General features: G+C 58.9%; 2 protein-coding genes across 4 annotated transcripts; one reads left to right on the forward strand and one right to left on the reverse strand.

Moving 5' to 3' along the window:
* Positions 1-10,611, forward strand: BBS1 (Bardet-Biedl syndrome 1). 2 transcript variants are annotated; one of them, XM_007056171.4, is made up of 17 exons: positions 1-217; positions 667-743; positions 2,644-2,678; positions 3,024-3,296; positions 3,521-3,567; positions 3,932-3,970; positions 4,794-4,866; positions 5,136-5,267; positions 5,425-5,531; positions 5,954-6,074; positions 6,386-6,544; positions 6,816-6,885; positions 7,181-7,339; positions 7,921-8,054; positions 9,621-9,755; positions 9,834-9,920; positions 10,132-10,611. In XM_007056171.4, the coding sequence occupies exons 1-17, from the start codon at positions 180-182 to the stop codon at positions 10,216-10,218; spliced, it is 1,773 nt and encodes a 590-aa protein (XP_007056233.2). In that variant the 5' UTR covers positions 1-179; the 3' UTR covers positions 10,219-10,611. The 2 variants fall into 2 exon arrangements, with proteins under 2 accessions (XP_007056233.2, XP_027674395.2); XM_027818594.3 differs by having other exon boundaries at positions 67-217; positions 9,621-9,701.
* A 103-nt stretch (positions 10,612-10,714) lies between these two features.
* Positions 10,715-16,074, reverse strand: CTSW (cathepsin W). Of its 2 annotated transcripts, none has more exons than XM_037905182.2 (11): positions 15,931-16,074; positions 15,211-15,277; positions 14,612-14,725; positions 14,264-14,397; positions 13,914-14,013; positions 13,239-13,319; positions 12,553-12,675; positions 12,059-12,123; positions 11,842-11,932; positions 11,648-11,706; positions 10,715-11,082 (listed from the first exon to the last, which is right to left on the reverse strand). In XM_037905182.2, the coding sequence occupies exons 1-11, from the start codon at positions 16,024-16,026 to the stop codon at positions 10,969-10,971; spliced, it is 1,044 nt and encodes a 347-aa protein (XP_037761110.1). In that variant the 5' UTR covers positions 16,027-16,074; the 3' UTR covers positions 10,715-10,968. The 2 variants fall into 2 exon arrangements, with proteins under 2 accessions (XP_037761110.1, XP_037761109.1); XM_037905181.2 differs by having other exon boundaries at positions 14,261-14,397.

Here is a 16,074-nt window from a genome sequence, read left to right on the forward strand (position 1 = left end):
GGGAGGCGGGGCGGAGACAGTCCCCACACATCCGGAACCCTGAGTTGCTACGGTTGGTCTCCCCCGGAAGGGCCCTTTTGAGTGAGACACCGTATCTGGCTGGGGACTGTTTTCCAGTAACTCCCATCCACAGCCGTTGGTTGCCGTAGCAACAGATCCTGCCCGTCCTGGAGCGGGACATGGCGGCCACCTCCTCCTCCTCCTCCAGCAGCGAGAGGTGAGGGGGGTGTTGGTGACCCCTGAACCCCTCTTTCCTGGGCCTGGTTAGCTGGGGGTGGCAATGACTGTGATCCTCTTCCCAGCGGGGACGGGCTGGGGCTGGGAGCCAGGACTCCTGGGATCTCCTCCCAGCTCTGAGAGGAGAGTGGGGTCTAGTGGTTAGCGTAGGGGAGGGGCTGGGAGCCAGGACTCCTGGGTTCTATCCCAGCTCTGGGAGGAGAGTGGGGACTAGTGGTTAGCATAGGGGAGGGGCTGGGAGCCAGGACTCGTGGGACCTATCCCAGCTCCAGGAGGAGAGTGGGGTCCCGTGGTGAGAGCAGATGGGGAGGGATTGGGGCTGCTGGAATTTCTGTTCCTTTTTTTGATTGAAATCTATCCCAGTTTCTCACTGTCACTCTGTGTCTACCTGTCTCTTTGTGTCCCCACCCTGTCCACATCCCCCTCCAGTAATGAAGCCAACTCCAAATGGCTGGATGCCCATTACGACCCCATGGCCAATCTCTACACGTTCTCCTCCTGCATCGGTAAGTCCAGGATCCTCCCATAAAGTGCCCTTAGCTGAGAGAGCTGGGGAATGGTCCAGTGGGATTCTCCTGGGTGGAGGCCCAGGGAGTGGTTAGAGGTGGGGAGGGAGGGGGAAAAGGGCCCGGAGTTCTGGCTCTGTGAGATGAGTGAGGGCTAGTGGTTAGATTGGAGGGGGACTGGGAATCAGGACTTTTAGTTTCTATTCCAGTGGTTATAATGTGTGGGTGGTGGGGTGCTGAGAATCCAAACAGCTGGGTTCTGTTCCTGCCATATTGTCTCTGTAGGTGCTTAGATAAGTCCCTTCCCTTATCTGGCCCCCACATTCTCCATCAATAACTTAGTGAGGTACCTCGCAAAGGAAGCTCTTCTCAAGGTCACTTAAGCACATGTGGTGCTGGCAGATGGCAAAGCATAGTTATGTACAGATACATGGGATCTCAACCCTGGGAATACGAAGTAGACTCTCCCCTCCCTCCCACCCAGGTTTGTTAACACTCATGGGGATGGGAGCTCTTGTTCTCTCCATAGTCGCCTCTCTCTCACAGTGAGTGTGTGAAACACCCAGCCACAGCAAACAGGATGTGGAACTTACAAACGCAGGGAAAGGCAATGAAGGGGATGGTCTGATGCTTATTTAAGTCTGAGGCCTGATGCCCGGTTGGCAGGAAAGTGTTCTCCGTTAAAGATTTAACCCCTTCCCACTCTTCAGTGACAGAACACCAGCTCCACATCTCTAGGTCCTCCAAGGAGAACTCACTGGAAAGCAGCTGTTGCCTTCCTGATAGTGCTGGGAAGAAAACCTTATAACTGTCTACATTGTCCTTTCCCAGAACTGGGGATAAACCCACGTGTTCTAGCCCCGAGCTCTAACCTCCTGGACTCCACTCACCTCCCAAAGCTGAAGTTAGAAGCTTGGTTCCCAGCCTGCCTCGGATTACCATTAAATAACTAACTGTAGCGCGTAGCAAGCAGCCCCGGCTGACAGGGCCCTGTGTAATCCCTTCTAATTGTTGTTTGCAGTGTAGATGTAGCTCTGTCAGTCCCAGGATATTAGCGAGACAAGGTAGGGGAGGGAATATTTTTTATTGGACCAACTTCTGCTGGTGAGAGAGAGAGACACGCTTGCAGAGTACCTTTCCCACACCTGAGGAAGAGCTCTGTGTAACTTGAAAACTTGTCTCTCACACCAACAGAAGTTGGTCCAATACCTTGTCTCTCTAATCAATTCTATGGCACCTTGCCTTCCTCCTGTCCACCACTAACATCCCTGGGAGGGGGAGATAGATGGGAGCTGTGCTGCTAGGGATAATGACTAATACTGCTGGGCTCACGCTAGCTAGGGCCAGTGGAGGGCCACCCATTACAGGGGTCTCAGACACTGTCCCCTAGGGCATATCCCCCAACCTTCCATGCCACTATGGACATTTGTGGGACCCTGCTGAGAGCATTCCAGAGGGGAACCGGACACACAGCAGTGATAGACACAGCCCTGTGGTTACAGAGCACTGAGCATAGTGGTTAGATAGTCTGCCTTCTTGAGCTGAGGATAGAACCCAGGAGTCCTGGCTCGCAGTGATGCTTTTACACTGCATGGTTCCAGAGCCCCTTTTACCTCAAAGTCCTTCAAATTATTACATGGCTCTGGAGCACAAGCCTCCACAGTTGGTATGGAATGAGCCAGCACATCTGCGAGGAGAGAACACCTCCTACTACTCCCACCCCCACACACTCCCTGCAGCACAGTGCCCCCTGGCATCATGCTGGGGCATTGTGGTTAGCATTCACTGGGAGGGGAGAGCATCCCCTTGGTCTCCCATGCAGATACTGGGCATGGCTGGACCTGCTTAGCCGGGGGGAGGTTGTCAGGGATGCTGACTCCACATGTCTCTTTTGTTCCAGCCCTGGCTGACCTGCATGGCGATGGAGAGTACAAGGTGAGGAAGGATGGCCTGCCTGCCCACCCCAGGCAATGGGCCTACCCAACCTGGTATCCCCTCCCTCCACCACCTCCCAGATCAGCCCCCTGGGCCTGGTATCCCCCACACTCCACCCTGGCTTTGGCTAACCCCCCAGGGGCAAACAGCATCTGGATGGGGAGTGTGTCTCTTGGGGCGGGGTGGGGGAAAGCGTTCAGGGTGGGAGTGAGCATTCTGGGCCGGTTGCCTCTCTGGGCAAGAGGCAGTGAGGGTGTCCGTGCCCAGCCCAGCAGGTGGGAGCTGCCCTGTGGTGGGGGATGAGGACCCCCCAGCACTACCCTTCTGTCTCTGTCTACCCCCCAGCTGGTGGTGGGTGACCTGGGCATGGCTGGACACACCATGAGGCTGAAGGTGTACCGGGGCACGGGGCTGGCCAGCGAGAGCACCTTGTTGGACCTGCCGGCTGCCGTGACCACCTTCCTAATGGACCAGAATGAGCCACGCACGCCTGCTGTGGCCGTGGCCTCCGGCCCATTCATCTATGTCTACAAGAACCTGCGGCCCTACTTCAAATTCACCCTGCCCCCCCTGGATGCCAACCCCCTGGAGCAGGACGTCTGGGAGCAGGCCAAAGAGGTGAGCAGGTTGGGGGTGGCATGGCCAGCCCAAGGTACCTGTCCACACCCCTGCCCCACATCAAACCAATGGGCCCACCCCTCCCTGGCACTCCACATCAGACCCAGCTCTGGGAGTGGGGTCTAGTGGTTAGAATACAGAGGCTGGGAGCCAGGATGCCTGGTTCTATTCCCAGTTTGTAGTCATGTGCCTTCCCATCTCTCTCTGTCTGCATCTTGTTCCAGGACATGATCGACCCCCTGACTCTGAAGGAAATGCTGGAGGGGATCCGGTGAGTGGCTCTTCCTTCCCCCCATGGACTGTCACATCACCACGCCCCCCAGAAACTCCATCCTGGTCCCTGGCTTAGCAAGTGCTGGGAGCTAATGCCAGAGGCATTTAACATTCGATCCCTGGGTGTGGACACTGGGGAGATCCTTGAGGTTAGAGCTGGGCATGCTGAAAGCCAGGACTCCCAGGTTCTATCCCCAGCTCTGGGAGTGGAGTGGGATCTAGTGGTTACGGTAAAGTGGGTGAGAAATCAGGACTCCTGTGTTCTGTTCCGGGTTGTGGATGGTAGGGTCTGTGATGGTGAATGTATCATACTGAGTTTCTATCCAATGTCTTCCTATCTGTTCAACATCTTCGTGTGTCAGGGACAAGGCAGAGATCCCCCTGTCGGTACGATCACTGAGGTAAGACCATATGGTACCACTGAGGGCAGGGAGTGGCATGAGCACCTCACCCTCCAGCGATTTCCTGGCTAGCACCAAAACCCTGGGCTGGGAGCTCTAGGAACCCAGCTTTTTCAGGGATTGGAGCAGGAAGATTGAGGCTGGTGGCCAAGGGAGAGGGTGTGCAGGGGTCAGGGATGGATCCTGGCAGCAGAGAAGCCCGGTGGTGTAGGGAGCACAGGCTGGAGGGGTGGGAATCAGGGAGGGATCTTGGCAGTGGGGAGGCAGGGCGAGTGGGGAGCACAAGCCAAGGGTGGGTGGGGATCTGAGAGGGATCTTGGCAGTGTGGGGGATGGGTGGTGTGGGGAGCACAAGCCGCGGGGTAGGGATTGGGGAGGGATCTTGGCAGTGAGGGGGACGGGTTGTGTGGGGAGCACAAGCCGCAGGGTAGGGATTGGGGAGGGATCTTGGCAGTGAGGGGGACGGGTTGTGTGGGGAGCACAAGCCACGGCGCGGGGATCGGGGAGGGATCTCGGCAGTGGGGGAGGCAGGTGGTGTGGGGAGCACAAGCCGGGTTGGGGGGGATCTGGGAGGGACCTCAGCTGTGGGGGAGGCAGGTGGTGTAGGGACCACAAGCCGGGGGGGTGGGTGATCGGGGAGGGATTTCGGCAGTGGGGGAGGCAGGTGGTGTGGGGAGCATAGGCCGGGTCGGGGGACATTGTCCCAAAGCTTGGAAGGCTCTCAGCAGCAGAGTTCCTGTTCTAAGTGGTACGGGGAACACTGTGGACCAGAGCAAGCTGTGTCACTATCCCACAATCCCCTTCTCTGTCTCCCCAACCCCCAGGTTCCTGGCCCAAGATGTACCAGAGATGGAGAATTTTGTAAACCTACATAAGGGGCAACCGATCAAGCGCCAGGTGGGTCCTGCCCTGCCCTGGGTCTGGGGAAAACTCCCCAGTGGATCCTCCCAGAGTAAGGGACTCAAGGGGATGGGGGTTGGAGAAAGGGAGTATTCTAGCATTGCCAGTTCCCCACTGATGACTTGTGGGTCCCAGCAGGGCCTTCCGGGTACCCTTCCTTCCCAGCATACCCTCTGGGGAGACTGGCACTGCCCTCCCTGGGTAGAGAGGGAGACTGGGGAAGGGGGAGAGGTCCATGCCCCTCTCATGCCCATCTCCTTATCCAGACTGTCATCACGTGCATGAGCACACTGAAGAAGAACATGGCAGATGAGGACGCAGTCAGCTGCCTGGTGATCGGGACGGAGAGCGCCGATGTCCTTATCCTGGACCCTGAGGCCTTCACTATCCTGGCCAAGGTGAGTGGGGTGCCAGGTGAGGGGGTCCCTATATAAACAGTCCCCGCATCCCACCCCAGAGGTGGCTGCATCTCAGCACCAGGCGAGGGACCCCTGCTCATATATAGCTCGTTCCCACGGGTGTGGGGCTGCCCCAGCTTTCCATTTGCTGTTGCAGATGACGTTGCCGAGCGTGCCAGCCTTCCTGGACGTGATGGGGCAGTTCGATGTGGAGTACCGGGTCACAGTGGCCTGCCGGGATGGGAGCATCTACATCCTCCGCAGGTGACAGCCAGCCGTGAGGGGTGCTTGGGGCTGGAATGGGACAAAGGGGAAGGCAGGGGAGTGCTGAGGAACATCAGATAAGGAACCTGCTATGTCTCCCCCTCCCGCCAGATCAGATCTATGGTCCTTTCCAGCTTGGTATTCCGTTCCCTCTCCAATCAGATCCATGGGCCCATCCCAATACTCTGCCTCCCTGCTGCCCCACTGCCCAACAGCCACCAGTGCCAGGCCCCAGTACCTGAAGGTTTAGTTTTGCTGTAACATTCCTGCTGGTGAGGCCTGTCTGTGCCCATTCCCTCGGCGCAGGGGGTGGGGAGGGTGACTGGAGCCCACAAGGCAGGAGTGGGAGGAGGGGATTGGGTGGGGCAGCAAGCACTGTGGGGGACTGGCACTGACCTGTCTGCCCTCCCTTCCCACTCCAGGGAGTCCAAGCGGCCCAAGTACTGCATCGAACTGAGTGCCCAGCCCATGGGGCTGGTGCGGGTACACAAGAATATCGTGGCCGGCTGCTCCGACGAAACCCTGCAGGGCTATACACAGAAGGTGGGAGTGGGTGAGGGCACCCCCTACGGGGCACTAGGGGTGGGGCAGCTGGGCAGGTCTTGGAACCTGTGTGCCCCCAGATCTACTCCCTACACCACCTGTTACCAAGGCACCTCTCCCTGGGGGCCAGTGGGAGATCTCCATGGCTCCATTCTAAGTCTAGTCTGCTTAGGGGGCCAGTGTCACAGGGGTGCCACACAAGGGATCCTTGTATAAGTAGCCCCTCTGCCCCACCCCAGAGTCAGATAAACAGCCTTGCACCTCACCCCAGAGATGGCTACATTTGAGTGCCAGATCTCTTTCTCTTACAGGGGAAGAAGCTGTGGACAGTCTATCTGCCAGCCCCACTGATGACCATGAGCCTCCTAGATCATAAATCACGCGGCTTCCAGGCCGTGATGGTAGGTCTGGCCAACCAGGAGGTGCACATGTACCGGGATAAAAACCTTGTGGACGTCATCCGCACCCAGGTAATTTCCCCACCCGGCAAAGCCAGTGCCAGGGTAATGCAGGACTCTTAATGCAGGACTCTATCCCAGCTTTGGGAGGAGAGTAGGGTCTCATGGGTTAGAGCAGGGGGCTGGGAGCCAGGCCTCTTGGGTTCTATCCCTAATTCTGAGAAGGGAATGGGATCTAGTGGGTTAGAGTGAGGAGGCTAGGAGCCAGAATTGTGGGTCTGGTGGTTATGGACACTGGCCGAGCTCCCTGATACCCCATTACCCCCCCCTTGCTCCCCCACAGGACGTGGTCACCAGTATTTGCTTTGGCCGCTATGGGCGTGAGGACAACACCCTGATCATGACGACTAAAGGTGGGCAAGGGGCGTGCTGGGTGGGCACCATTCAGTTCCATGTGCTGCTGTGCAATACTGAATGCACCCTGCAGGGGATGCTGTTGGCTGTAGGCATCAGCGGGGCTCCAGCTGGTGGGTCAGGAAGGAATTCCAGTCCTGTGGGACAGTGCAGTGCAGCGAGGGGCATTAACGGGACCAGCCACTACTGGAGACAGTACACCACGGGGGATGGGCCCATGGGTCTGATCCAGGAAGACGGGATTCAGGAGCTTTGTGCCCATTTGTACTCTATCCTGGTTATCCCGCTGCCCAGGCGGGGGGCTGATCATCAAGATCCTGAAGCGCACAGCCATGTTTGAGGAGAAGGACATGTCACTGGGCCCTCCTGTGGCCCAGAGCATCCGACTCAGTGTGCCCAAGAAGACCAGGCTTTATGTGGACCAGACGCTGCGGGAGCGCGAGAATGCTGTGGGTGAGTGGGGCAGGAATGGTGGGTTGAGGAGGGGGACTGCTTGTGGGCAGATTGGGGAGGGAGCAGCTGGGAGTGTAGGGCAATGAGTGGGGGAAGTGGAGATTGGGGGTGGGAGGCGAGGTGGGGCATCTCCCACTACATTTTCCATGCCCCACCGAACATGGGTCTCCTCCCATGCGCCCAGCCATAGAGCCACCAGTCCCACTCTGAGCATCCACTATAGGAAAGATAGAAGCCACTGGCCTGGGATTTACTTACCAACTCAGCATGTTAGTGCAAATGCACGAGCCAGCCACTGGGGGGTGCTGTGCTGCAGGGAGCAGGATGGGGACTCAGTGGCAGGCATTCTTCCCGCAGTCAGTGCTGCCCCAATGCCCCAGGGAGCACTGCGCTGCAGGGAGCAGGGGTGGGGGCTCAATCGGGGTGCTGACCCTGGTGCCGCAGTGCCACACTAAGGGGCACTGTGCTGTAGATAAGGCATAAAACCAAGATCCGTTGTGATTGGTAGAGATCCCCCTTGTTGATTGGCTGCTGGCCCCAGGCTGACTTTCTGTCCTCGCTGTCCCTTCATCCCTCACCAGCCATGCACCACGTGTTCCAGATGGACCTGTACCGGCTGCGGCTCATGGCAGCCCGGGCCTATGTCAAGGCGCTGGAGTCCAGCCTGGCGCCCATCACATCCACACTGCAGGAGCCCCTTAAGATGAATGCAGTGGTGAGTGGGTCATGGGGACACCAGACCCTTGGAATGAGAAGGGTATGGGGCATTTGGAGGGAGCCAGGAGACGGGGTGAGAAAATTCAGGATTGTGCAAGCGGAGGCTGGGAGCCAGGAATCCTGGGTTCTCCACAGCTCGGGGCGGGGGCCTAGCGGGTGCGGGGCTGGGCTGTTTTCCCTGCTGTGGGTTGTCCCTGTGTGGACTATTTTTTAAATCCTGCTCCCATCCTGCCCTGCAATACTCACTCCCGCCCACTCCCGCCTTGTTTCTTGAATTTTTATCCTGCTCCTGCTATTATGGCAGTGGGACCCATGGGATCCCAGTCCCGCTGCAGGGCTCTAAAATTGCCCCAGCAATGGCTGAACATGCTGCTTTCAGCAAATGTCTCCCCATCAGCACCCATCTACTCCCTGTACCCCGTGCAATGGGTTGGGAACCCCCTGACCCTCTCAACTCCCCCATTTAGAGGGATCGGAATCCTCATCCCTACAAGGGGATGAGCAGCCCCTCATCTCCCCTTCCCCACGCACAGGGATTAGAAACCTCTAACCCTCCATGCAAATGGCTGGAGAGCCCCTGCATCATCATGCAAAGGGGACAGGAAGCCATCCCCAGGCACAGGCAGGGAGAGTTCCCACTGCCACCCTTAGCTCTGCACTGCTGCTGTCGGCGGCACTGCCTTCAGAGCTGGGCGGCCAGAGAGCGGTGCCTGCTGGCCGGGGCATTCATGTTGTTTGCAGTGTGGAAGGATTATCTTTTTAATCCTGCCCCCGTATTGTTTCTTGAATTTTTCTCCCGCTCCCGCTGTTATGGCAGCGGGACCCTCGGGATCCCAGTCCCGCTGCAGGGCTCTAGGTTGAAGCTCATGGTCTAATCACTAGACTAAGCTTCCTGCTTTGGCAGGTCACTGGTGGGAGAGAACCATCTGATTTCTCTGCTGCCCAAGGCGGAGGTTTTGGGAGCGCAGCAGACAGCGCCTGCGAGGCCACTACAGGATGCTGCATGCACTTGGGGGGCTGCTCTTCCACGAGGTTACTGACCCACTGGGGAGGGGTCAGCGAGGAGCCATGTGAACAATGCCAGACTGGAAACCCTGGGCCTCAGGGAGCCCTGGTGGAAGAGTTCCTCTGAGAGAAGGTCCTGGGGGGGGGCTTGATTCCGGTCTCTCTGCATGGTGGGGGGATTTGTGGGAGCAGGGGGTTCATGAAGGTCGCAGACAAAGTCTGAGCAAGAGCCAGGAGCCACCATCAGCCACAGCCAGTGTTTAACAGGGAGAGGGATTTGCCCTTCGAACAACGGGAGCAGGGAACTCTCCATCGCTTGGGGGCTTCCAATCCAGAGGCAATGTGCCTCTAGCTCACTGAGCAGATCTGGGCTGAACTCGGGAACAGAGGGGGTGAGATTTGGGATTCAATCATCTCTTTAGATTTCCAGGGTGTCCGTTCTTGTGGCTCCTGTGATGGAAAACACCCCAACCCCAGGCTGTGGGATCAAGGACTCCTCTCCCCCTTGCACTGAACCTGTGCTCAGGATCTACCCCCTCTCCCCCCCCCGCCCCCCCAGGTCCAGGGCATCGGCCCCACCTTCAAACTGACCCTCCACATTCAGAACACGTCAGCTGGGCGCCCTTCCATCAACCTGCTGGTGAGCTTCCTGTATGACCAGAGCCTCTATGCCATGAAGAGAGCCTTCTTCAAGGTACCCCCACTCCACAACACCTCTGACCGCTCCTATGGGCTCCTGCACTCTGACTAACTCAGCTTTGTCTCCCTACAGGCCCCTATGCTGGTCCCGGGACTGAACTACCCCATTGAAACCTTTGTGGAGTGTCTGAGTGACAAGGGGATCTCGGACGTCATCAAGGTTTGTACAGGGACACCCCATCCCAGAGAGATGCCTGACCCTTTAAAATGCTTCCACCTCCCTCCTGCTGTGGGTGGGTGTGGGGGGGGGTAGGACCCAGAGGTTGGCTGCATCTCAGTGCCAAGGGAAGGATCTGTGTACAAAGAGTCCCTGCACCCACCCCAGAGGTGGCTGCATCTCAGCGTGGGGCTCTCTGTCTCATCTCTTGCAGGTGTTTGTGTTGCGGGAGGGCCAGAGCATGCCCTTGCTGACTGCCCATATCAACATGCCAGTGAGTGAGGGCCTGGCTGCTGCCTGAACCGCCTCTGAGGGGCGATGGAGACCAGAGCTGCAGTAGATCCCATAGGAACCCTCACTGGATCAGAGCCAGGACTGGGAGCCGAGGCCCCCGCTGTGCAGTGAACCACGAGCTGCCCCCAGGTGCCCCCACACTACTGATGTGGGACCATGTAGAGGGGGTGTCGGGGCTGCCGTCCCCACCCCAGCCTGGGGTGCAGACCCAGCTGCTTTGTCTGGGATCAGGCCAGCTCCTTACAGCAGAGGGGGCGGGGGGAGGACTTATGCCTGGTTTGGTATCAAGAGCTGCTGGAGGATGGGGTGTTTCTCTCCCATCCACGGCCCTGGGGGTAGCACCTAGAAACCCCCTTAGCTGTGATCGTAGCATCCCAATAAAGCCAGGACAGTTGCTGTACCGAGGGTGCTGGTGTGTGGAGTGTGCAGCGTGGGGGGAGTCAGGGGTGGTACACTCAGGTTAACAATTCAGCAACCTCCCCCAATCAAAGGGGCCACACACATAGCACATAAAATCAGTTTAATGGCAGTTTCGTAGGCCCCTTTTGCTGCTGCAGCAAAGGGAAGGAGCATTCACTTGGAGGCAGTGTTGCTGGAAGGGCCGAGCCCAGCTCTGGGTACCTGTGGGTATGGAGCTATAGCAGTCTGAGTATCGAATGTATTCCCCCATCGCACAGCGAAGGCCCATGGCCCCAGTTATTTCTGTCTTGGTGGTAGCAGGGGAGTCAGCAGGCTCTCTGCAGCAGCAGCACCCCTTTCAGGGGGGGCAGTGGACTTTATGTCCCGGGACCCCAACGCGGTTGACGGTGGCTGTTACAGGGAACATGGTGATGCCACAGGCATTCCTGCCGCGATAGAGACGGTAATAGCCCTGCCGAGGGGACACGCAGTTAGGGACAGATGGTGTTGGACAGCCTTTCCTCACCCAGGGCTGCTCTACACTGGGAACTTACATTGGCATAGCTCTATCTCTCGGGGGTGTAAAAATCCACACACCCTGAGAGACGTAGCAGTGCCGACCTACCCCTGCAGTAGCCTGTGCTAGGTGGATGGAAGAATTCTTCCGTCAGCCTAGCTCTTGCCTCTCGGGAGGTGGATGAACTTCAGTGACAGGAGAACCCCTGCCATTGGTGGAGGTGGCCGTGCAACTGGGTCGTGGTAGCGGTTTAAGTGTAGACATACCCTCACTCAGCCTTTGCATCAAACTGGAACGGGGTCTGAACCTGGACAGGGAGTGTATAATAAAAGCCCACATCTCACCCCAGTGGTGGCTGTGTCTTAGTGTTAGGCAGGGGATCCCTGTTTAAATGGTCCCTGCACCCCACCCAGAGGCCATCTCTGTAGGATCCCACAGCACAGCCTCCTTCAGACAAAACCAGCCCATGCACCCACAGACAGCACCGCCCTGTGGGCAGCCCCATACACTCCCCACTCACCTTCTCTCCCCAGTCTTCCCCCCAGGAGTTCTTGATGACCCAGTACTGCCTTCCCTTTACTGCAATGAATTGATGAAGAGAAAGGCACAGTGGTCTTAGAGTGCTTTTGACAGCTGAGCCCCCTGCCAAGCCCCCAGTTCATTTAACCCCATCTCACCCAAATCCAAACCCTTGTACCGCCCATCTCCACTCACCATTCCCGTAGCCAACCAGCAGGGCAACATGATCCACCTGGTCTGGATTGCAGTTCTTCACCAAGGGCTGTGAGATGCCCTTTTTATAATGCTGCAGAGGCACAAAAATGAGCAGAAAGTGAGTCGGGGGGAGGGGGGCTTAGTGGGCAGGTCACCATGGGATGGGCTGAGTAGCCAGAAGGCTTCTCCCGCATTGCTACAACTGGGAGGCACGTACCTTCATGGCAGTTGAGTTCAGGGTAACTGTGATTGGGCCCTCAGTTGCGATGTGTGCAGCTATTTCTACAAGAGGAAACCCAAATGTACTGGGTGGGGAGGAGGACCCAGGAACAAACACCCCTGACCTAGGCATGGCCCTACCAGGCTGCTGCTGTCCCCACACACTGGCTACATTGGCCCTTGCCCCTCCCTGTGTCCTCTGGGCCCTCTGCATCCCTCACATTCCCCCTCTGCTGCTCAGAGCTCTCCCAGGGTAGGTTTCACACACATCACCCCAGGCACAGCTGCCTGGAAACTGGCCAGGTCTTGATCCGTTCTGCCCCCACCCAGGCCCTGCTTCTCCCCCTCCCCCCCAGCCCTCTTTGTTACCCCCTAATCCTGTTCCACTCCCCTCACTTGCTCCCTTTGCCCCCACCACTCCATCCTGGATGGCCCACTCCCCCCTGTCCCCAGTGCTGGCCCCACCCCACCCCCTCTCCCCACAGGCCTCACCCTCCTCATCTCCAGGTAGTGTCTGGAAGCCCTGGATATAGGCAGCCGGCTCATACTTATTGAGGTTGTGGCATTTCTCCTGTCTCCCTGTGTAGGGGTAGGCAGTCTCGGTGGTCAGTCCACCTGGGAGGGAGTGTATGTGAAAAGTCTGGGATGGGCCCAGAGCACCTCATTCCCTGCTCCATCCTTCCCCTGTTCTGGATTCAAGGATCAGAGTAAACCCCCTCCCCCCAAATTCAACCTGTCACAAAGAGTGGGGCCACAGCAGGGTCTTGGAATGAGGAGGGGTCTCCCTTCCATATACAGTATTGGGAAGATTGCTCCTGGTCTGGGTCAGGGTCCATGCAGCACCTGTCATGATGTGGGCCCCCAATCTCGGTCAGGGTCTGCGCAGTGTCTGGTGATGGGGACTGCAGACTGGGCTAGGGTGTGCACAATGCTGGGGGCCCCAATCTCAGTCAAGGGGTCTGTGCAGCACCTGTGGTGACGGGCCTGAATCTGGGTCAGGGTCTGTGCAGTGCCTGGCACGATGGGGGGCCCCAGTCTGAGTCAGAGTGAGTCTCCATGCACTAAAATATCCTCACAGTAAACAGTTGTGAGGGGTGAATAGGGGACAGTCCAGGGGGATGTGGGGGGTTTATTGTCTGCAGGGCAAAGGACCACACGTCCCTCCAGTGCCTACATACCCTTGTTTAGCACCGTAGTGAAGGCGTCCCACACGTAGCCCCCGTTGCACCCCACTCCGCACCAGCTGCAGTCCAACACCTCTGCAAGGGAAGTAGTGGGTGAGCACCAAGCCATCTCCCCCTCACCCCAGTCAGACCCTGGGATCCTGCTCCTGCTGGGTGGCGCACACAGGCTCATCCCACAGCGGCTCCCAGCGGGGTGATCAACCCACCCCTGGATGGAGAGACTCAGCACCTGCCACCCCCGCTTTAACATCTGGTGGGGGAGAGTTCCACAGGCAGGGCTCAGCTGACAGTAGACTGGGGGTTGGGGAGGGGATCCGAGCCTACAGGGAGGCAAGTCTGTGGTGGGGCTGTCCCCAGGCCCCCACCCCAGTGATTGCAGATGGGGTGCAAATATACGAAACCCAATGCATGGGGTCATGGTCCCTGTAAACCCCACACACCCAGCCTGCTCCCAAGTCCCTCAAGGGTTACAAGCTCCCAGTTTGGGACAGGAAACGAAGGAGGTACTTTACACACACACAGAGGGATTCTGGGCTGGGAAGGGGGAGGCGCTTAGAACATCCCCAGGCGCCCCCTCCTCTGTGCCCCATTCACCTGCACACAGCAGGGCAGTGCTGGGGTGCCCTGCCCTGTTCCAGTCGAGGGGGCGGGGCTCCCCCCAGTCCCTACCTTGCACCGAGAGGTTCCGGGGCTGGTGGAAGTGGATGTTCCAGAGGGACTCGATGTTGGCGACGGCAGCAAAGGCCCAGCAGGAGTGGCACTCCTGGCCCTGCAGAGAGAGGGGTGAGGCCCTGCGTGGCGCTAGGAGGCGCTGTGCTGTGGGGCAGGAGGGGGCGCTCTCCCCAGCCTCCTCACTGTCCCCAATGTCCCAGCTGAGGGAGGGGACGACAACTGGGGTGAGCAGTGGGGAAGGGGGCGTGGAATGATTTTGTCATTACTAAGCCTCCCATGGCACCCCCTGTCCTGCCCCATCTAACTGTCTGTCTGGGGGATTCCCAACCCACCCGTCCCACAACTACCTGGTTCTTCACGGCGGTCACAGCCCCCGCCTTCCTCCAATCACAGGACTTAGGGAATTTCTTCCTCGGGCGCCGGGGGTCCTGGTGCATGGTACGGGGCGGGGGGCTCCAGAACATCCCCCGGAACTCCTCATCTGGGGAGACAGAGGGAGATGGTGCTGAGGGGGTGCTGGAAGGGGGAGTGAGGAGTGCAGAGCGGTGGGGGCAGGGAAGGGAGGAGTGCAGAGTAGGGGGGCAGGGGAAGGGGGTGCAGAGCGGTGGGGGGCAGGGGAAGGGAGGGGTACACAGCTGCAGGGGAGAGGGGTGCGGTGCTTGGTTAGGTGCTGGGCGTTGGAGGTCACTTCCCACCTGTCCAGTCGCTGAAGCGGGTCACCCCGTACTGCCCTGTGCCCAGCTCCGTCTCCTGCAGCCGCCGCGCCGCAAGCAGGCTCCGCGTGAAGATCCCGAAGCGTCTGCGCTGCTCTGGAGGGAGATGGGGGGGTCACGAGTACTGGGGGGCATGACAACCCCAGCCAGTGGCATCGGACATCCTGCCCCTCCCACTCCCCAGCACAAATCGGGGGCGTGAATTTTCCACCCGTCCAGCACCTCTTTCCGCTGCTAGCTGCAGAGCCGAGCCACAGGGAGCTGGGTGTGAAACCAGAGGGACGGAAAGAGCGACACAGCAGCACCCCCCGCCCTCCCCCTGCCCTCACGCGGCCCTGGGACTTGGAGGGAGGGGAGCATGCGGCCACAGGGTAGGCAGCTCACACCAGCCGCGGGCAGGCCAGACTCAGAGGTGGCTGCTCACAGAGGTGTGGAGAAGGGGATCGGGCTGGTCTGTGCACTCCCGCCTCAGCCCCATCCATCCCTCTGCTGCCCCCCGCCTTCTCCCCATGGTAACAGCCTCCAGGAAGAGCCGCCTGCCCCCCACACCGACAGCCCCCCCTACCCTCCCTGTCCGTCACCTGCGGGGCTCCTGTAGGTTCTGTTGAACTGAATCATAAAATCCTTGAACATTCCAGTCACTTCAGCCTGAAATGGACAAACCAGCAGGATGGTGGGCAGCAAAGGGGCATCCCAGCAGCCAGTGCCCCTGCCTCAGCCCCGGCTACCCACAGCCCTTCTGGTGCCCCCCAGTCCGCACCCACAGCCCCCTGCTATCCTACCACTGGGCTCCCCTCACCCACAGCCCTGCTAGTGCCCCCCAATCCTCTCCCCCAGCCCCCTGTTAGCCTAACCCTGGGCTCTGCGCCTGCTCCAAGCTCTGCCCATGGCCCTCAATCCCCAGCCCCTGGCTATCCCTGCTTTGGGGTGTAGAGTGGAGCCCACTGATGTCTGGGATGGATGGGGGGACATACCCATCTGGGTGAGTGTGTGTTGGGGTGTGGGGGGGGAGCACGTGGAGCATGGGGGAGAGTGCGGAGGATGGCATGTGAGTGTGCAAGGAGCATGAGGCACAGACTGGCCTATAGTGGTGGGGAATGGCTAAAGGACCTTCCCCTCGCGAGGGTGCTGGCTCCAATTCCCGTCCCTGGATTCGCCATGCATGCACCAAGGTGCTGGGTCTCAGCACAGTAGCCAATGGCTCTTGGCACAGACACGCGGTGTCTTCTCTGTCCTTCTCTGGCTTTCAGGCCCACTCCGCCCCAAAACTACTCCCTCCAGGTGTGTCCTCCATCCCTTACCTTGCTGAGTTCAGGGGGCAGGACAGAGCCAGCTGGGAGGGCATAGACCCAGACCCCCAGCAGCAGGAGGCAGGGACTCAGGACTCCAGGCCCCATGGCAGTAGCTGCTCTGTGCCTGCCCAGGCATCCTGTGGGGGGGTTATA

Source organism: Chelonia mydas, chromosome 7 (genome assembly GCF_015237465.2).
Source record: "Chelonia mydas isolate rCheMyd1 chromosome 7, rCheMyd1.pri.v2, whole genome shotgun sequence".
Classification (NCBI taxonomy): domain Eukaryota; kingdom Metazoa; phylum Chordata; order Testudines; family Cheloniidae; genus Chelonia; species Chelonia mydas.